Genomic DNA, 17,823 nt, shown 5'->3' on the forward strand with positions numbered 1-17,823 from the left:
CAAGTCAGAGAGTTACACGGTTTGGCACATGGCCTATGACACGGTTGTGTGACCCAACTCAGTGAGCTACACGGGTTGAGACACGGGCTGAGACACGGCCGTGTGTCCCTTTATTCGATTGTTATATGGCCTGGGCTGTCAGATGGCCGTGTGACCCCTATTTTCAAATTTTACAACTTTTTCTCAAGTCTTCTGATTTGTTTCAAATTAGTCTCGAATTGCTTCTAAACCATTTTTAGGGCCTTGAAGGCTCGATTTAGGGCCCAGATGCATATGTTTGTTAGGTTTTTAATGTGATTTATTCATTTAGTGCTAAATTATTTTATTTAGATGTTTTGATGTTGAATGTTTTTTTTATTGCTAAGTAATGCTCTATAACCCTAATCTGATGATAGAGACAGGTTAAGGGTGTTATAGTATTGATGGAGAAAACCTTATCCGCCTTGGAAAAGGTTAGAAACTCTTTATGCGACTAAGTCTCTAGCTAACCGTTTAGTGTTGAAACAATGTTTATTTACGTTTCGCATAAACGAATGTGAGCTTCTTAGAGATCACATTAGTCAATTTATTACTTTTTTTGAATGATTTAAAGAATGTTGAGGTTAAGATTGACGATAAAGATCATGCTATGCTATTATTGTGTTCTTTACCCTCTTCATATAAGTCTTTCAAGGAGACCCTAATTTATGACAGAGACAAACTCTTGTTTGAGGATGTGAAGGGTCATTTGTTGAGTAAAGACAAACTCGACAATAAGTTTGGTTCAGATAGCAAGAAAGATAAACAAGTTTCTATTTTGGTAGCATCAAAGAATAGAGACAGGAGCTCCTCTTTGTTGACATTTATGGAGAGTCCGTCTTTCAGTAGTACTAGTGCTTATTTGAGCCAATGGCTACGAATAGAAACTATTTCCCCAAGTCTGGATCGGCTACTTCTTGGGAATTTCCCATTATTGATTTTGTTAAATGCGATTGTAATGCCTCTTTAGATCTTGTTTGAAGTGGTTGATGGATGGTGGATTTTGGTTGCAAAAGCCTTTACTATTCAAGTGGGCATGTTTGTGGACTAAAGACAGGGTTTGTGGAGCAAGATATTTGTTTCTTATGCTATACCCATTGTTGATGATTGAAAAGAAACACTAAACCTATTGCAAATTTGGAGTGTTAAAAATGTCTTAAAGCCCAGTCCACATGTTTATAACCAAAGTCACAAACATATCACTCCACGTTTTTCTCAGATCCAAAAACCTCCATTTCCCACTCCCCTTTTCACGTCTCTCTTCCTGTTAAAAACCAAAAAGTTTCCCTGTAAATAAAAGAAGAAAAAAAAGATGTGTTTTGGGAGAATATGTATGTGCTGCACATATTTGGTAATTATAGTGATTGTGATCGGTACTTTGTTTGGTTTTGGTGTTTTCAAGAAAGGGATAGAGAAGATAAAAAATTCAACGCACGATGAGATTGATTTTTATCCCTGTGATCCTTTATTCTTTCCTTATGGAAGGCCTGTCTTGGGTTATGGAGCTCCACTTCAATTCTAATTTCTTCCCTCCCATTTTTTTGGTTTTTAAATCTCATTTTTTTCCCAGTTTGGATTGTTTCTTTCTTGGGATTTATGAATATTATGATGTGTTTACATTTAGATTCTTGAGTGATGCTCTTCAATTTAAAGACGTGATTTCTTTAAGGTGGCCTCTTTGCTGAAACACTCAATTTAATTATTTCAGAAGTCGAAGGAGGATAGACCCCTGATCCAATCGATAGCGGAGTCAGCAAAATTGTTTTCCTTTCTCAAATTAATTTGTATATTTTTATAATAGTAAAAATATAATTTTTTTAATTTTAATAGTCACCTAACGATTTAATTTATTCTATTTTAGTCCCCACTATTAATATTTTCAGTTTAATTAGTTGACTTTTTAAAATTAAATATTTTAACCACTCTTGTCCCTAAGTGAATAACAAAAGTTTAATGTAAAATTTATCATTTTAATTATAATTCTAAAAATTATAAAATATATTTAGAAAAACTTAAAAATATCTGCATATAAAAGATTTTAAATTTAGTATCATAGACCAAAATCAATATTGATATACTTATCTAAAAGAAAAGTATAGTGGTAATATCATACAACAAAGACTACCAATAAAAGTATGACACGTAAGCGGTTAACTCTAGTCCCCATTGTGGACAATCACTTGCACCTACTTCGACAAGAAGTTAAAAGAGCGAAGGGAACTGAAACTCTGTCGTAAGAAACAACATCCAATATAAAGTAAATTGAAACAAAGGTAAATTAAAGTCCTTTCTTTTCTTATATTTATATATTACTAATTATTTGTTAACCCCAAAACTTTCATTAAATCAAAGATCTAAAGCTTCTGCCAGGATGAGAATTACTGTAATGACTGCAGATGAACAGATCCTTAGCTTGGATGTTGATCCTCATGAAACTGTTAAGCACCCTTTAATCCCTTCTTTTAGTTCTTTACTCCTTTTTGCTGATTTTTTTTTACTTGTTTTATTAGATTGAATTTGTTTTGAAAGCTACCCCTTTTTCCTCAATCTTTATACTTATTTTGCTGATTTTGGTATTTTCCTTTGTTTCTAATAGGTTGAAAATTTGAAAGCTTTGCTTGAAGTTGAGGTAAGAGATTATTACCCTTTTTTTTTTCTTTATGTTTCCTTTTTAAATTATTTAATCCTTTTGGGGGTTAACTGAGACCATTGTCTTTCTTTAGTTTTGGGGTTCTTGAAAGTTGATTATTGAGATTCATTAGCTTACGTTAGTTGATAAAAGATACAATTTTTATCCCTTCCTTCCCCAACAGAAGTTTTGAGTGTTGGAGGTGGATCGAAGTTTATGCTAATAGGTTAGAGCTTGTTTATGGGCAGACTATGGTGCCATTGCAGCAGCAGCAACTGTTGTTTAATGGAAGGGAAATGAACAACTCTGAGAAATTGAGTGCTTTGGGTGTTAAGGATGATGACCTAGTCATGATGGTCTCTGGTGTTGCTTCAAGGCAAGTAGTTTTCTTATCTTGCTTTTTGACGTTGACACTTTTTAATCTCATCTGTTGAAATATCACTGACCTGACTTGGATGCTTGTTATGAGATTTTAACATGGATGTGTACTGTCAATGCAGTGGCAGTGCATCTAGGAATGACTTGAACTTGAATCCTGATGGATCTGCCGTGAATCCTGCAGCTTTCCAACAACAGATTCGACAGGATTCTAATCTAATTGGACAATTATTTCAGACCGATCCTGAGCTTGCTCAAGCCGTTGTCGGAAACGATCTCAACAAACTGCAGGAGATTCTCCGAGCTCGTCATCAACGAAGATCTGACTTGCGACGGCAAGAGGAGGAGGAGCTTGTGAGTAGCTTATATTAGTTGTCTATGCCTTTAGTTGGTTGTGAATCAGTGGTGAATGTATCATGATTTGATAAAATTATTGAGAAAACTTATAAAATACTAGAACAGCATGATCATATTTATGATAAAATTGTTTTTTCTTGATCATCTCTTTGATTGATGCACATTTACTTAATCTTGCCCCATAGGCTCTTCTTCAAGCTGATCCTTTTGATGTTGAAGCACAAAAGAAAATTGAGGCTGCCATTCGGCAGGTTAGTTTTCCTCAACATTCGATCAATCTAACTTAATTGTATCTTATTTGCTTTTGAAATGTGTTCATATATTAATTTACAGTTTGACAAAGGATTGTGGTATCTCCGTACTTAGCACTCGATTTCCTTTTCCTGGACAATATGATCTTTTGGCTATTTGACCTTTTACAATATTGTGATGCAGAAAGGGATTGATGAGAACTGGGCTGCTGCCTTAGAATATAATCCTGAAGGCTTTGCAAGGGTGGTATGTAGGCTTGCTTTCCTTGCGAAGTATACCCATTTAAATTTATTATTTTTCCCCTTTAGAATGTAATCTTCTTGTCGTACTAATCAGGTTATGCTGTACGTGGACATGGAGGTTAATGGTGTCCCATTGAAGGTAAATTCGATGGCAGGTCCTTTACACACATATTTCACAAGGGTCACCATTATGAGATTGTAGCATATGGCTTCCGTCATACCTTTTGTGATACTTTTCCTTTCTTTTGTGCACGTCCAAGGAACACTGCTGCTGTTGTTTATTGATTTTCTAGTTGAAATTCTGCATTATTGTATTAGTATATACTCTTGATGTTTGAATACAGGATTCTGAGAATACTAATTTTTTTTTTACTTTATAATTTGTTTTTAGGCATTTGTTGATAGTGGTGCCCAGTCAACAATTATTTCTAAAAGCTGTGCTGAGCGATGTGGGTATGTACTACTAACGTTTTGCCTTTTTGATATCTAGAAAGTTCCTTCTGCTATAGAAGTCATCGTAGCTTAATTGCATTAGTCATTGAAATATTCCCGTCCCTCCTTACATGGAGAAGGTGTGGGGGCTTGCAATTTACATTGTGTCTGGCTTCTTGAAAAGGGAAATTTTGTTGATACTAGTCTTGCTGTTTTGGTATTGTTTCCTCCAGATTGCTGAGGCTTATGGATCAAAGGTATAAAGGTATTGCTCATGGAGTTGGCCAATCCGAGATACTAGGACGAATTCATGTTGCTCCAATCAAGGTAGTATGTCTATTGTTTTTCTAGTATAAAACACTTCGTAATCTTCTTTTCCTTTATGGTTGCTTTTATATGAAATTTGTCCGATAAGTTATCCTCATCATATGTCTCATTTATTACAATTCTTTACTTGCTCATTATGCTTAATGTTGCATCCAACTTCATGGTTTCTCTTGTAGATTGGGGAGATATTTTATCCTTGCTCCTTCTTGGTTTTGGACTCTCCCAATATGGAGTTCCTCTTTGGATTGGATATGCTCCGTAAACACCAGGTAGCTTCATCTCTTTTTAATATTGTGACGTATTCCTCCATTTTTGTGCTTCACATTCATAACTCTGCCTAAACCTTACTGCCACATTTGTACAGTGTATTATTGACTTGAAGGATAATGTTCTTAGGGTTGGAGGAGGAGAAGTTTCAGTACCATTTTTGCAAGGTTGGTGACTTTATCAATATATTGTGGAAGTGTTGCAAAGCTTCCAGATTATCACGCAATCATTGACGTCAATCTTTTCATGACTTTCCACAATTGAATTTCTTACCAAGTATTTAATCTTCTCAGAAAAGGACATCCCTTCTCGCTTCCTTGATGAAGAAAGGCACTTAAAACAAGCATCAAGCTCAGGAGCTGCTGTAAGTCCTTTTACATATCTGCTACAACACATACACACACACACAAACAAATGTATATATATTTATTTATATATATCTGCTACAACACACACTGAACTTTGTCTGATCCTTCAGGTGACAACTGGAACAACAAAGAAGGCTAATGTGCCATCTGGAGGCCAGTCTTCCGGTTAGTAATTGGCATCTCACTATGTTGTCATGCATGTTTCATGTTGCTTTTACTCCAGAAATTCATCTTAATGCAAGCATATGGCTTTTAAGTACATATTCTGATTTCCGGCATTAGTTAGTTTTGACCTATATTACTTGTACTAGGGTTTGAGTATTGAGAATGGGTATGTACCCTACATGGGTTTGTCATTTCTTTCCAAGTTTTATCATGTCTTTAGAGGGTCCTTGGAGGGTGATATTCTTGTACTCATTTTTGAACATGCATGGAACACATAAGAAAAATGAGTGATTCCTAGCAACATCGGTTGAGCTCTTGTTTCTTGAAAGAGGCCTTACGCAAGTCATTTGTAAGGGATTTTTATTACGATTCTGAATATCTCTGGATGTTTTTTCTTCTTTGCTCCAGGAGGTGCACGAGGTGTTGCAACACATGTATGTCTTCTCTAAACAATTCTTTGAGCTCCTTGCTAGCTTCTTTGCAGAATATTTTCTTTAAGCTGTATTCGATAACCCAAGGAATTTGGTTGGTTCAGCTCCTAAACTTTCGTTGTTATTCTGCAGAAACCTGAATTTGAAGCCAAAGTTGCAAAGCTTATTGAGTTGGGGTTTGCAAGAGAAATGGCGATAGAAGCTCTTAAATTATGTGATGGTAATGAAGAACAAGCTGCTGGGATTCTCTTTGGAGGCTGAAAATTACTTCCAATTTTCTTTCTTTTCTTTTTAGAAACTAATGTTCTGGTTTCAGTCACCCAATTACAAACTTTTAACGCATTGAAATTTATGTACTTTGATTATCTATTTCATTCGAACTGTTCATACACAATTGCCAAAGTGTTGTAATTCAAAAGAAAGCTGAAATTACTCTTTAATTTCCTTAGTTGAAATTTCCTTGTTTTTAGTTTAAACTGCAGATTCATCATGTAGCTGAAATTTCATGCAGCAGTTATGGTGGTGTTTGCATAGAGGTGTAAATTCACCAAAACAAAGCAGATATTTTCATTGAAATGCAAATTTAAACACCGTCATTGAAGTAAATATCATTGAAAAACTCGTAAAAGAAACCTCGTAGGATGGTGGTGTTTGCATAGAGGTGTAAATTCACCAAAACAAAGCAGATATTTTCATTGAAATGCAAATTTAAACACCATCATTGAAGTAAATATCATTGAAAAACTCGTAAAAGAAACCTCGTAGGATGGTTTCCAGAAAATTCACTAAATCCCTCGCTGTCAAAATTTCACATGTAATACTCCCAACAAATACCATATCCTGTTTATCTTTCTTTTTCATTTACCCCCCGAGGATGACAGTTAAAAATCCATAATTCAATAACAAAACTCCAATCAAATTACAAAGAACAGTCAAAACCTTTCTGCCAATCTGGCTGTAACTTGTCTAAGTTTTGAATAGACTTTCCCAGCAGGGGAACCTAATATGAGGCTGCAAAGAGAATCCCTGGCAATCTTGATGTTAGCAAAAGATCCCAGTATATGAATCTTGGTGTCAGCGATGACGATCCGAGTCTTTGTAGCATTCTCGATAGCAAACTTCGTTTTACCACCTTTCCCAGACAGTCTTCCAATGGCACGAGACAAGTGCTCTCCTCTGAGTGTCTTTACATCCTTGATTTCAAAGGACTCAACATATAGCTCATCCAACCTCAAAAGAGCAATGGCGTCTGGGACATCGAAACCCAACATGAAAGCCTGGACAAAGTCGGCACACTTCTGTAGGTTACTAACATCAGGTGTATCGGATCTAGTTTTCAGTTCAACTTTCCGAGCTTTGAGGTTCATACGGATATCAATATTCATCTGTTCATAAATTGGTGTATAGATATCCATCCAGTATTTCTTCAGAGGTGAATACCTATGCGGTGGAACCGAGACCTTACGAAACTGGATTCGACCATCGGACATCTCGTGAGCTTTCAGAGGCTCGAATTTCGGCTTTGGGGGCAATGTATTGGATTCAAGTTTTGTTTCAGAAGCCACTGTTTCAGTCTCCATGCTGGTGGGTGCTTCAGCAGACATCTTTCTGCTATTTCAATACAATCAATCTACTTGAAGCCTGAATGAAGGCAAAATTACAACAAATTCCAAGTTATGATTGAAGTGCAAAAACTGAAAAATTCCCAACATGAAGAAATTATACTAGACATAAAAACAGCATTACATTTCTAAGATTTATGTTCAATGGGATCAAATTTTCTTACTTGAATATGTCAGAATCAATCAATAACATAAACGAGTAATCCCCAAAGCTAAACTAACCAACCCCAACTTAAATAACAACAAAAAAAAAAGGCATAATTCAAGACATATTCATCACAAACAGTAGTACCCAATAGAACAAATTTTGCATAGAACCCAAAAAAAAAAAAAAAGAGAACTTCTGGAAACACGGATCTTATATACATGAATTCAGAGTGATAAGAGTTGAAGAGAAGGAAAAGGAAAAGTAAAAGGTTGAAGTGACCTGGAGAAGAAGTTGGAAGAAACGGATGGTGGCTGGAGTGGATACTCAAAGGGTAATTTCGTCGTCAAAGAGCGAACAAAGGCGGTTAGGCACAGTTTGAAGTTGTTTCTATTTTTAAAACGAGAGAAGCCTCAAAATGAGCCTAAGTCGAAGCAGAGATGGAGACGAGTAGCGTCAATCAGAAAGGCAGAGAGGACCCTTAAAACCTAAAACCCTCTGACTGTGTTCTCCAAATTGTGCTTTGGACTTTGGCTTTTAAGCAGACTGCACGCATCCTCATGAACTGTGGGCTACAAATCAAGCCATCTTTTAGTTATTGTGATCTAATATTATTGGAAAAAAGGACTTCTATGGTGCAATTATAGTAATTTAATCTTGTGAGCATTTAATGGAAGGCAATTACAATATCAATATTTTTCATCCATTCTAGAGATTTAATAATGAATTTAGTTCTCTAAATTTACACATTTTCTCATTTTAGTCTTTGATTTAATAAATTTAACTGCCAACATTTACACATTCTATCAATATTTACATTAAATATATAAATATTGAGTACTAAATTTATTATTATACTAATCATATTTAATGGCAAGCATTAACTTTGTGATTAATTATCTTTAGTTGTTCACTTTCAAATATGACACGATTAAATTGCTTCAAATTGTTTTAAAGGTACTAATTTACTCAATATTAAAATTAAAATTGACCGAAGATGTGTTTTTTTACCAAAATTTTTTATTATGCGTGTAGTTGTAATTTTAAAACAAAACATTAAAAAATGAGTTAAAATATGTTGTTAATCCCCACATATCGACAAATTTTAAGATTTAGTTCCTATGCTTAAAGGGTTACAAATTAAGTGATTGTAATTTTATGATTTAAAAATCTTAGTCCAATAATTAACATTGTTAGCATTTTAATTTAGCACGTTGATTAGATTTGTTTCATATGATGTGATGTGAAATTGAAATTTTTTGATAGAAACTATAAAAAACGAAGATGATTAGATTATGAGTTTTAAATTTAGAAAAAAGGAAAATTGAATTTTAACAGGGATTAAATCTTAAATTTTATTAAAGTACTGACACTAATAACATAGTTTAACCTAAAAATATTTGTAAGATACACAGGTTGTATTAGAGTTGGGGTATAGGCCCAAGGTTGCAGGCTTAATTTGTCCTAAAGTGGATATATCTGACTCAACTATGGCTATCTTATACCACTAGGGTTTCTGCACTCCCAAAACCCCCCATTTCGGTTTTTTCTCTTAATCAAAACCCCATTTTCCCTTTCTCAACTCTCAGGCACTTGAATGAGCAAATCCCACTTTCCTGATTCAATGATCAAAGCTAGAAAGCTAGCAGCAAGCTCTTCACTTTATTAAGTATTTTCTGTAAGTACCATTTTCCTCACTCTGCCTCTCTCTCTCTCTCTCTCTCTCTCTCTCTCTCTCTCTCTCTCTCTATCACACGACCATAGTTTACAAGGATTTCTACTTTTGTTTTGTATCAGAATAAGAACTGAATTTCTTCAGTCTGCTGTGTTTGAGAGAAAAGAGAGAATCAAAAAGTTTGAATTTTTTTAGTCATTTTATGGGGAAATCAGGAGGTAGAAAAAAGAAGGGTGGTTTAAATGCAAACCAGGTTTCAGTTGATAATAATTCTAGTAATAAAAATTCACATGTTAATGGCGGTGTTGACTTAGACTCTTCTGTGTTTTTGAAAAGAGCCAATGAGCTCAAAGAAGAAGGCAATGTCAAGTATCAAAACAAGGACTATATGGCTGCTCTTCAACTCTATGATAATGCTCTTAGGCTTATCCCCAAAACCCACCCTGACCGAGCTGTCTTTCACAGCAATAGAGCTGCTTGTTTGATGCAAATGAAACCCATTGATTATGATGCTGTTATTGCTGAGTGTAATATGGCAATCCAGGCTCAGCCTCTCTATGTTCGAGCCCTTCTTCGAAGGGCTCGAGCCTTTGAGGCTGTTGGAAAGTATGAAATGGCTATGCAGGACGTGCAACTTCTTTTGGGGGCTGAACCCAATAACAAGGATGCTTTGGAGATTGACCGGAGATTAAGGACTGCATTGGGTCCTCGTCTGGAGGCTCAGCAAGACCTCCAGAGCCGGCCCTCTCCTGCTGCACTTGGGGCTTCTGCTGTTCGTGGTGCACCAATTGCTGGCCTTGGGCCTTGCTTACCTGCTCGTCCAGTGCCTAAGAAGACATCGACATCACCTCCTCGAGGATCAGCTGTATCACCAAATAATAAGCTGGATAAGCACCAAATGAATGTAGCACATGAAACTGGTTCCAAAAACAAGAACCAGTTGCCAAAACTCGTGCTGAAGCCTTCGAGTGGTTCTTCAAAAGCAACTGATAATCCGAATAAGGATGGCCTGAGAGAAAAGTCTTTTTCCACTTCTATGCGTGGGCAGGTTCCTGAGGTTGCAATTCAATGGAGGCCATTGAAACTTGTTTACGATCATGACATTAGGCTTTCTCAAATGCCGGTTAATTGCAGCTTCAAAGTGTTAAGAGAGATTGTGAGCAAACGTTTTCCTTCATCCAAGTCAGTTTTGATCAAATATAAGGATAATGATGGAGATTTGGTGACTATTACTTGCACAACAGAACTCAGATTGGCCGAGTCTTCTGTAGATGCTCTTGTTCCAATAGAGCCTGAAGCCGATAAAACTAGTGGATTCAGAACATTGAGATTGCACATTGTTGAGGTGAGTCCAGAGCAAGAGCCTCCACTACCGGAAGAAGAGGAGGAGAAGCCTTTGGAGAGCCAGGGAGCTAAGTCAGATGAAAGTGTGTCGCACTCGTCTCTTGGTGATTCTGTTTCAGAAGGTGTTGATGTGGAGATTGAAAAGACAGAGAAAGAAGCTTCAAAGAGGAAAATTGGGGCTACCGAAGATTCAGAGTGCAAGGAAGTGGAGATGGATGATTGGCTTTTTGAGTTTGCTCAGCTTTTCCGCACCCATGTTGGTATTGACCCGGATGCTCATATTGATTTGCATGAGCTTGGAATGGAGCACTGTTCAGAGGCTCTTGAGGAGACGGTTACAAGTGAGGACGCTCAAATCCTCTTTGACAAAGCAGCTGCTAAGTTCCAGGAGGTGGCTGCTTTGGCTTTCTTTAATGGGGGAAATGTTCATATGTGTGCTGCAAGGAAACGGATTCCCTTAGACGAGTCTGCCGGGAAGGAGGTAGTGTCAGAGAAACTTCAAACAGCGTACGATTGGGTTCGTGAAAAGTATTCTTTGGCAAGAGAGAAGTATACTGAAGCACTCTCGATCAAGCCGGACTTTTATGAAGGGTTGCTAGCATTGGGACAGCAGCAATTTGAAATGGCTAAACTTAATTGGTCTTTTGCACTTGCAAAGAAAATAGACCTCTCAACATGGGATCCTGCGGAAACACTTCAACTTTTCAACAGTGCAGAGGAGAAGATGAAAGACGCAACAGAAATGTGGGAGAAGTTGGAGCAGCAGAGAGTAAATGAGTTGAAGGATCCAAATTCAAGCAAGAAGGAAGAGTTGTTGAAGAGAAAGAAGAAACTGGGAAGCGGTGCTGAAAATGAGTTCCCAGGAACAGGTAATCAGTGTGAGCTTTCAGCCGAAGAAGTAGCAGAACAAGCAGCTGTGATGAGATCACAAATACATCTTTTCTGGGGCAACATGCTCTTCGAACGATCCCAAGTTGAATGCAAATTAGGAATGGATGGTTGGAAAAAGAATCTCGATACTGCCGTTGAACGCTTCAAGCTTGCCGGCGCATCTGAAGCTGACATTTCTACAGTTTTGAAGAATCATTGCTCAAATGGAGATGCAGTTGAAGGTGATGAAAAGAAGGTAGTTGGAGATGTGAATCAAATATCTGACAAGTAAATACAAAATTGGTATTTACCATAATCCATGTGATAGCTTTATTGAATGAAAAGTGCATTTTTCCTCATCTACTTGCAAATGAACAATTGGGTCCCTATATTGATGAGTGTTGTACTTGAAAGATTTTGGGTTTCGAGGTTATGTTTACTCTGACCCCTTTTTTTCATTTCCTTGAATATTGTTTGGACACCATTGAGCCTTGCAATAAACTACTTCATTTGATTTCATGTAATTTGGCATTAACTGAAAGCATTTTCAATTTTTCTTGGTGAATATTACTTTAAGATTTGAGAAAGTAAGCAGTCAATTCTATTACAGGAACTAGCAAATATGAACTAATTCATTATCTTGAACTTGTATGTACTGGATTTTCCAATAGGAAAGCTTTGATCGCACCGTTGACCTTCTCCTCTTTTGTTTTTATATCCTGGATAATCCCTGTAAAAAAATGGAACTTCATCAAGCAACCCTAATCCAACTTCATTCGCGAGCTTCTCAATTTCCCACATATTGAACGGATGTGTTGTTTTATGTGTTATATGAACTTCTCCATTCTCTGTCAGCATCTCAACTGCGTTCCTCAGAAATCCTTCCACCACATTCTTATGGAGACTGAAAAAAAACCATTTATTACATTTTTCATACCCTTTGAATGTATACGTAAATAGATTTTATTTAAAGCTTACTCAATAACGTAAGTTGCTTTCACTCGTGAAGAAGAATCCAGCATGAGGAAAGTTGAAGACAATACGGTCGAACAAGTTCGACATGAGCTTGGGATGTTGGCTCATAGTGCAGCAATCTACTTCATGGATAACTGTACATCCAATATCTTCAAGTCGAGACACGTTTGCCATTGCTTCATTGTACTTCTTGTTTAACATCACTATCATTCACAGACTCAATATATACAATCAGTAAACATCAACATTGAACAACAGTGATAACATTCAGTCAAGCAGAACAGTAAAAAATAGAACCTACACCATTGTAACATATCATCAAAAGTTCCACGACAAACCTTTAGAGTCAAGTGAAGTGGAGACCATGTTAACACCAGAGCCTAGAGACGTGGCCAAAGAGGCAGCAAAAGAGAAATCACCCTCACCAACCAGCAGTATTTTATGACTGCTGCTATAATGTTTTATCCTTTTTTCTGCTTCCATTTCATTCCTTTGACATGCAGTATTCCCAGATCCCATGTATTTATAAGAACTAGAGGCCTGGCCTTTCCATATCCTCCATTGAATCATGCCTTCAAAGAATCTTTTCATCAATCAATGCCTTGGTTTCGTCTAGTTTGTCTTTGGAATGCAGAAGATCAAAGGCCAAAATTAATCTACATTGCAGCATTATGATTCAAGATTAGTTTGTTTATTATCTGTAGTTAATTAATTGGCACATCAGACATGGGATTAAATTTAAAAATCTTCAACTCCTCCGCCATTAGTTGCCTTAAAACTTAGCCATTTTGATCAAATTTCAGCTTTCTCTCACACTTGTATTACGAAATCCAGTTTCTTTTCTATACCTTTGCGAGCTCAGTGATATTAGATTTGGGTCACTTGTAATTTTGTTTTATTCTAAAATGTATAAGTTATTTCATAAATATATGAAAAGTTCTAAGAAAAATAAAAGTAGAGAGTAAAAATAAGTAAGTTATAGGAATTCAAATTTCAAAGCATGTCCAGTTGGGCTCGCTTTCATACTCACTATCTAAATAAAAATAAAAATAACCTCTATTTTTTATAGGCTAAACGGATTAACTGTTTCATAATATAATAAAAAAATCGAAACAAACATGACTTCTATGTTTTGAAAACAATTAAAGTGATTTGTGTAATAAACACTAATGCTATGTTTAGTAAAAGTATTATTTTTACACATTTTTTAATATATGGGTTAGTAATAAGTTAATTTAATTGGCAAAATTTAGCCACTCCAATAACTTATTTTTAGCAAAGAGGTCTTAATTATTACTTATTTTTTTAATTTCAAATTTAAAATTGTACTAATTTTTTTTATTTTATGTCTAACTATTATAATATATATGTAATAAATAAAGATTCCTTTCTCGTATTATTACACAAGAGGCATAAATTGTATAACACCAAGTAAAAAAAATAGATTTATTTTTAAAATTACATTTACTAATTTATTAATACATTAATATCTTAGGTTAGATTTTAGTCACTTATGTTTGAAATGTTACGTTTTAGTCACTTACGTTATCAAATTGTAACATTTTAGTCCTTGAGCAGTTATTTGTCGTTAACGGTAAACTGATGTGGCACGTTAAATCATCATTTTAAACGAAAATTTAGGTTAAATTCTACAACTGATCTCTATATATTTTTTTTCATTTTGAGCAATTTAATTTTTTTATTTTATGTTTTTTAGAACTTTCTTCTTCTTTTTTCTTTTTTCCATTCTCTTCTGATTCTCTCTTTGTTTTCCTCCCTTCTTCATTTCTTTTAACATAGTTTTCTTATGTTTTTCATTTGTTAAAACTAGTTCACAAGCTCGCCACACTCAAAACAATTAATTTTTTTTAAAAAATAAAAATATAGAGATTAGTTTTAACAAATAAAAAATATAGAAAAATTACATTAAAAGAAATATATAAAAGAGGAAAATATAGGTAGAAACAGAAAAAAATAGAAAATAAATAAATAAAAGTTAAAATAATATAAAAAGAAAAAATTAAATTATTCAAAATGAAAAAATATTGAGACCGATTATATAAATTAATCTAAAAATTTAATTTGAAATGATGATTTAATGTTCCACGTCAGCTTACCATTACATCGTTAATGACAATTAACGACTCAATAATTAAAATATTACAATGCGATAACGTAAATAATTAAAATGTAACATTTAAAATTTAAGTGGCTAAAATGTAACCTAAGATAAATAAAAATAAGTATTTTGGTAATTTATCCTTAATCAATTTGTTTTGTTATAAAATAAATAACACAATTACAGACTATATTAAGCCTATTATAATTGTCAACAAATGCTGAGTACGTTAATAAGACATATGACATTGCTAACAAGCGAAGAAGAGAATGTAAGTTTGAACTTTAAATACAATATTGTTGAAAAATGCAACCTATAATCGAACATAAAAGATACAAGTTATTCCATTATGAAAATTTTCTGCCATTAAAGTCTGAAATCGCCTTTTCATGGCGACATAATCGGATATAGACCAAATTTGTAAGTTCTGCTAGGATTACAGTTGAAATTTTTGTCACCACCGAACCCATATTTGGTGCGGTACCCCGGGTAATCGGTGAAATTGAACGGCACCTCTTGGATAAGCCTCAGCCCAACGGCAGCCGCTAGTCCCTGCAAATTCCAGTCCCGAAAGAACCCATTCGATTTGTGGGTCACATGGATTTCGCCTCTCTCCTCAATCATCTCCTTTGCGTTCTTCAAAAACAAGCTTATCAGCAACTGATGCCGACTGCAACAATATAGAAAACCAGCAAGCAAATGGAATTAACATTAAGAGTTGGGAGCACCTTGGCCCAAAAGGGTAAAATTTCAGTATTAGCTCCTTTAAAAATACGAAATTATAGATTAATGTAATGATGAAATTTCACTTAATTATGACCTCTAAGAATAATTTCTGGCTTGGGAACTGTTTAGCTTACCGTTTCTGGGATTCGCCTGGTTCGTCTGAACAAAAACCAGCGTGCGGAAAGTTGTAAATGATTCGATCGAATTTAAAGGCTCCCAGGTAGGAGTGATTCGCTATTTCAGTTGCATCTATCCCATGCAAAACAATACATCCTCTAACCCTTAGTTCATGAATGTTGACTATTGCCTTCTTATAATTTCTTAACAAGAACCCTGCAAAATGTAATAAATAATACACAATTCCAGTTTCAAACAGGACTTTCCTACTTATTTTCTTCTTACTTAACAATATCCGATAAATTTACATAAGGAATACGTATTTGTTACCTCTGGAGTCGAGAGAAGTGGCAATCATGTTCGTTGCAGAACCAAAAGCACGAGCCAAACTAGCAGAGAATGAAAAATCGCCTTCCCCCACCAACAACATCCTTTGAGAACTGCAATAATGGCGTATCCATCTAATTTCCCCTGCTCCAACTAGTTGTCTTCCTCCCAAATTCTCCACGTTCACCACACATACACCAGAGTCCTGCCTGCTGTTGTCTCCCACGATATCAGTGCAAGTAGTGCCCACATTTTGATGTAATCTAAAGATGGTATCCGTGTCGCTCTCACTGTCACATGAAGGATCATCCGATAGCTCCGGTATGGAAATCAGTAGGGTACACTGCTCGTTTGGGTCCTCTAAATCTTCTGATCTTTCCACGCTTTGACGACTCCAAAATCTTTTAAAGGGGTAAAAAACTAAACCCACCAAACGTTTTTGAATGAAGGAGATTATTTGACCCATTGATCCTCCGTTTCTTCTTTACATGGCATTGAAGGAAACAGAGCGCCAATGGAACGCTGCCTGTGAGGAGCAATTTTAAGGGGTTTCTTAGCGAGTTAATAGCCGTCGTATCGAAGTTCAAAGCATTTGATGAGACGTTGGTTTCTTTTTTCTTTTTTGAAAACTGGTGATGTGATGTTAGTGCCATTTCCCGAGAAAAAAATCTGATTTTCCTTGGGGAAACATAGCCATTATCACTTGTGCGTTGTGTAATACAATAAAATAAAACTAAAATGATTAATTCGATGCATTAAAAACATTGCTGTCATTCATGAAGTGCATATAGGTTCGATGATCATAGGTAATAGACCCGATCATTGCAATTTCAAAACCAGAATTAAATCAAAGATCATTGTAAAATCCAGCCATCAGCAGATAAATTAGATGATTAGCCACGCATTAAGCTCATATGATCTTGATGTTTTTTATCATCAAAAGAAAGAAAGAAGTAAAGAGCAAGCAATTAATTACATACCTTTGACTTTGAAGTGGGTTTTGGCATGGAATGTTGCAGATTAAATGCAGAAAAAGAAAAGGAGGGAGAGAGATTATTAAAGGGATTAGAGAAATGGGGAGAAAGAAAGCATGGAAAAAGGAAGTAAAAGTCTTTACGGTCAACAAACAAACTGAAGGAGAAGGAAAGCATCTCTCTATTGGGTTAATAATTCCAATTGTGGGGGCGTAAATTTTAGTAAAGTATCAACTTTTCTTTTCTTTGTGTTTAAGTATCTGCTTCCTACAATGATTTTGATTTTGACACAAGGCCAGGAGTTGTACAGTAAGCTCTTTGGGAAGTGCCGAGGGTAAGTCAGTTTTCATCAACCAAATAAATAATTTAATAAAAATGTGATTTTCGTCAACCAAATAAATAATATTATTACAAAAATAAATGGCTTATACCTATTTTACTAATAAAAGCTCATTTTTTTACCTTATTCACAGAAATAAAACACTTTTTTTATTACTTACTGGAATAGACCGAAAAGACTAAAACATGTTTACGTAGGAGTATTTAAGGGGAAATTCCAGCAAAACTCGTCCTTCAGATAGCGATTTTGCCATGTTAGCACAAGACGCGCTTTGCTGACATGGCAAAATCGCTCCCTCAGGGACACATTTTAGCTCGTGTTTTTGACCCCAATGGTCATTTAAAATTTTGACTGTTGGGGAGTCCAACGGTAAAAAAAAACTATAAAAACTTCATTCTATCTTTTTACACAAACATTTCTTTCAAAATTTTCAAAAAAAGCTCTCAAATTTCTCCCTAAATTTCTCAAAACTCTCTTTAATTATTTATTTCCTTTAATTTTTTTCTAAATTAGTATTATTTTTTTTTATAATTTCAAAAATATTTAATCGTGTTAGCAATGGCCGGGGAATTAATTCGTCTCGATCATAAACATATCTCCGTCGAATAAATAAAAATGGTAAGGGTTAATTTCAATTTTTGAATATTATTTAATATTTTTCATTTATATAATTTTAATTAATTTTTATTTTATAATTTTTTTATAACAGCCTATAGATCGGGT

At 35.2% G+C, this 17,823-nt stretch overlaps 5 protein-coding genes across 9 annotated transcripts; 2 read left to right on the top strand and 3 right to left on the bottom strand.

Annotated features, from left to right (window-relative positions):
- The first annotated feature begins 1,322 nt into the window (after positions 1–1,322).
- LOC107920379 (protein DNA-DAMAGE INDUCIBLE 1) lies at positions 1,323–6,306 on the top strand. 3 transcript variants are annotated; one of them, XM_041108977.1, is made up of 16 exons: positions 2,229–2,291; positions 2,389–2,455; positions 2,615–2,647; positions 2,896–3,023; positions 3,148–3,379; positions 3,568–3,633; positions 3,818–3,880; positions 3,971–4,015; positions 4,268–4,329; positions 4,542–4,635; positions 4,812–4,904; positions 5,000–5,069; positions 5,196–5,266; positions 5,381–5,435; positions 5,844–5,869; positions 5,999–6,306. In XM_041108977.1, exons 2-16 carry the CDS (start codon positions 2,390–2,392, stop codon positions 6,125–6,127), a joined length of 1,233 nt encoding a protein of 410 aa, XP_040964911.1. In that variant the 5' UTR covers positions 2,229–2,291; position 2,389; the 3' UTR covers positions 6,128–6,306. The 3 variants fall into 3 exon arrangements, with proteins under 3 accessions (XP_016705560.1, XP_040964911.1, XP_040964910.1); XM_041108976.1 differs by having other exon boundaries at positions 2,254–2,291; positions 2,371–2,455; XM_016850071.2 differs by having other exon boundaries at positions 1,323–2,455.
- A 228-nt stretch (positions 6,307–6,534) lies between these two features.
- On the bottom strand, positions 6,535–8,214 carry LOC107920380 (RNA-binding protein pno1). Its single transcript, XM_016850072.2, has 2 exons — positions 7,916–8,214; positions 6,535–7,507 (listed from the first exon to the last, which is right to left on the bottom strand). The coding sequence occupies exon 2, from the start codon at positions 7,468–7,470 to the stop codon at positions 6,799–6,801; it is 672 nt and encodes a 223-aa protein (XP_016705561.1). The 5' UTR covers positions 7,471–7,507; positions 7,916–8,214; the 3' UTR covers positions 6,535–6,798.
- Positions 8,215–9,084: 870 nt separating this feature from the next.
- Positions 9,085–12,041, top strand: LOC107920161 (protein CLMP1). Of its 2 annotated transcripts, none has more exons than XM_016849704.2 (2): positions 9,085–9,311; positions 9,431–12,041. In XM_016849704.2, the coding sequence occupies exon 2, from the start codon at positions 9,511–9,513 to the stop codon at positions 11,812–11,814; it is 2,304 nt and encodes a 767-aa protein (XP_016705193.1). In that variant the 5' UTR covers positions 9,085–9,311; positions 9,431–9,510; the 3' UTR covers positions 11,815–12,041. The 2 variants fall into 2 exon arrangements, with proteins under 2 accessions (XP_016705193.1, XP_016705194.1); XM_016849705.2 differs by having other exon boundaries at positions 9,125–9,311; positions 9,645–12,041.
- A 108-nt stretch (positions 12,042–12,149) lies between these two features.
- LOC107919164 (uncharacterized protein At4g26485) lies at positions 12,150–13,016 on the bottom strand. The gene is made up of 3 exons (XM_016848683.1): positions 12,836–13,016; positions 12,574–12,700; positions 12,150–12,426 (listed from the first exon to the last, which is right to left on the bottom strand). Exons 1-3 carry the CDS (start codon positions 13,014–13,016, stop codon positions 12,150–12,152), a joined length of 585 nt encoding a protein of 194 aa, XP_016704172.1.
- Positions 13,017–14,841: 1,825 nt separating this feature from the next.
- On the bottom strand, positions 14,842–16,940 carry LOC107919165 (uncharacterized protein At4g26485). 2 transcript variants are annotated; one of them, XM_041108978.1, is made up of 4 exons: positions 16,767–16,940; positions 15,790–16,312; positions 15,477–15,591; positions 14,842–15,286 (listed from the first exon to the last, which is right to left on the bottom strand). In XM_041108978.1, the coding sequence occupies exons 2-4, from the start codon at positions 16,250–16,252 to the stop codon at positions 15,004–15,006; spliced, it is 861 nt and encodes a 286-aa protein (XP_040964912.1). In that variant the 5' UTR covers positions 16,253–16,312; positions 16,767–16,940; the 3' UTR covers positions 14,842–15,003. The 2 variants fall into 2 exon arrangements, with proteins under 2 accessions (XP_040964912.1, XP_016704174.2); XM_016848685.2 differs by having other exon boundaries at positions 15,477–15,675; positions 16,767–16,937.
- Positions 16,941–17,823: the final 883 nt, after the last annotated feature.

This window comes from Gossypium hirsutum, chromosome D13 (assembly GCF_007990345.1).
Source record: "Gossypium hirsutum isolate 1008001.06 chromosome D13, Gossypium_hirsutum_v2.1, whole genome shotgun sequence".
NCBI lineage: Eukaryota > Viridiplantae > Streptophyta > Magnoliopsida > Malvales > Malvaceae > Gossypium > Gossypium hirsutum.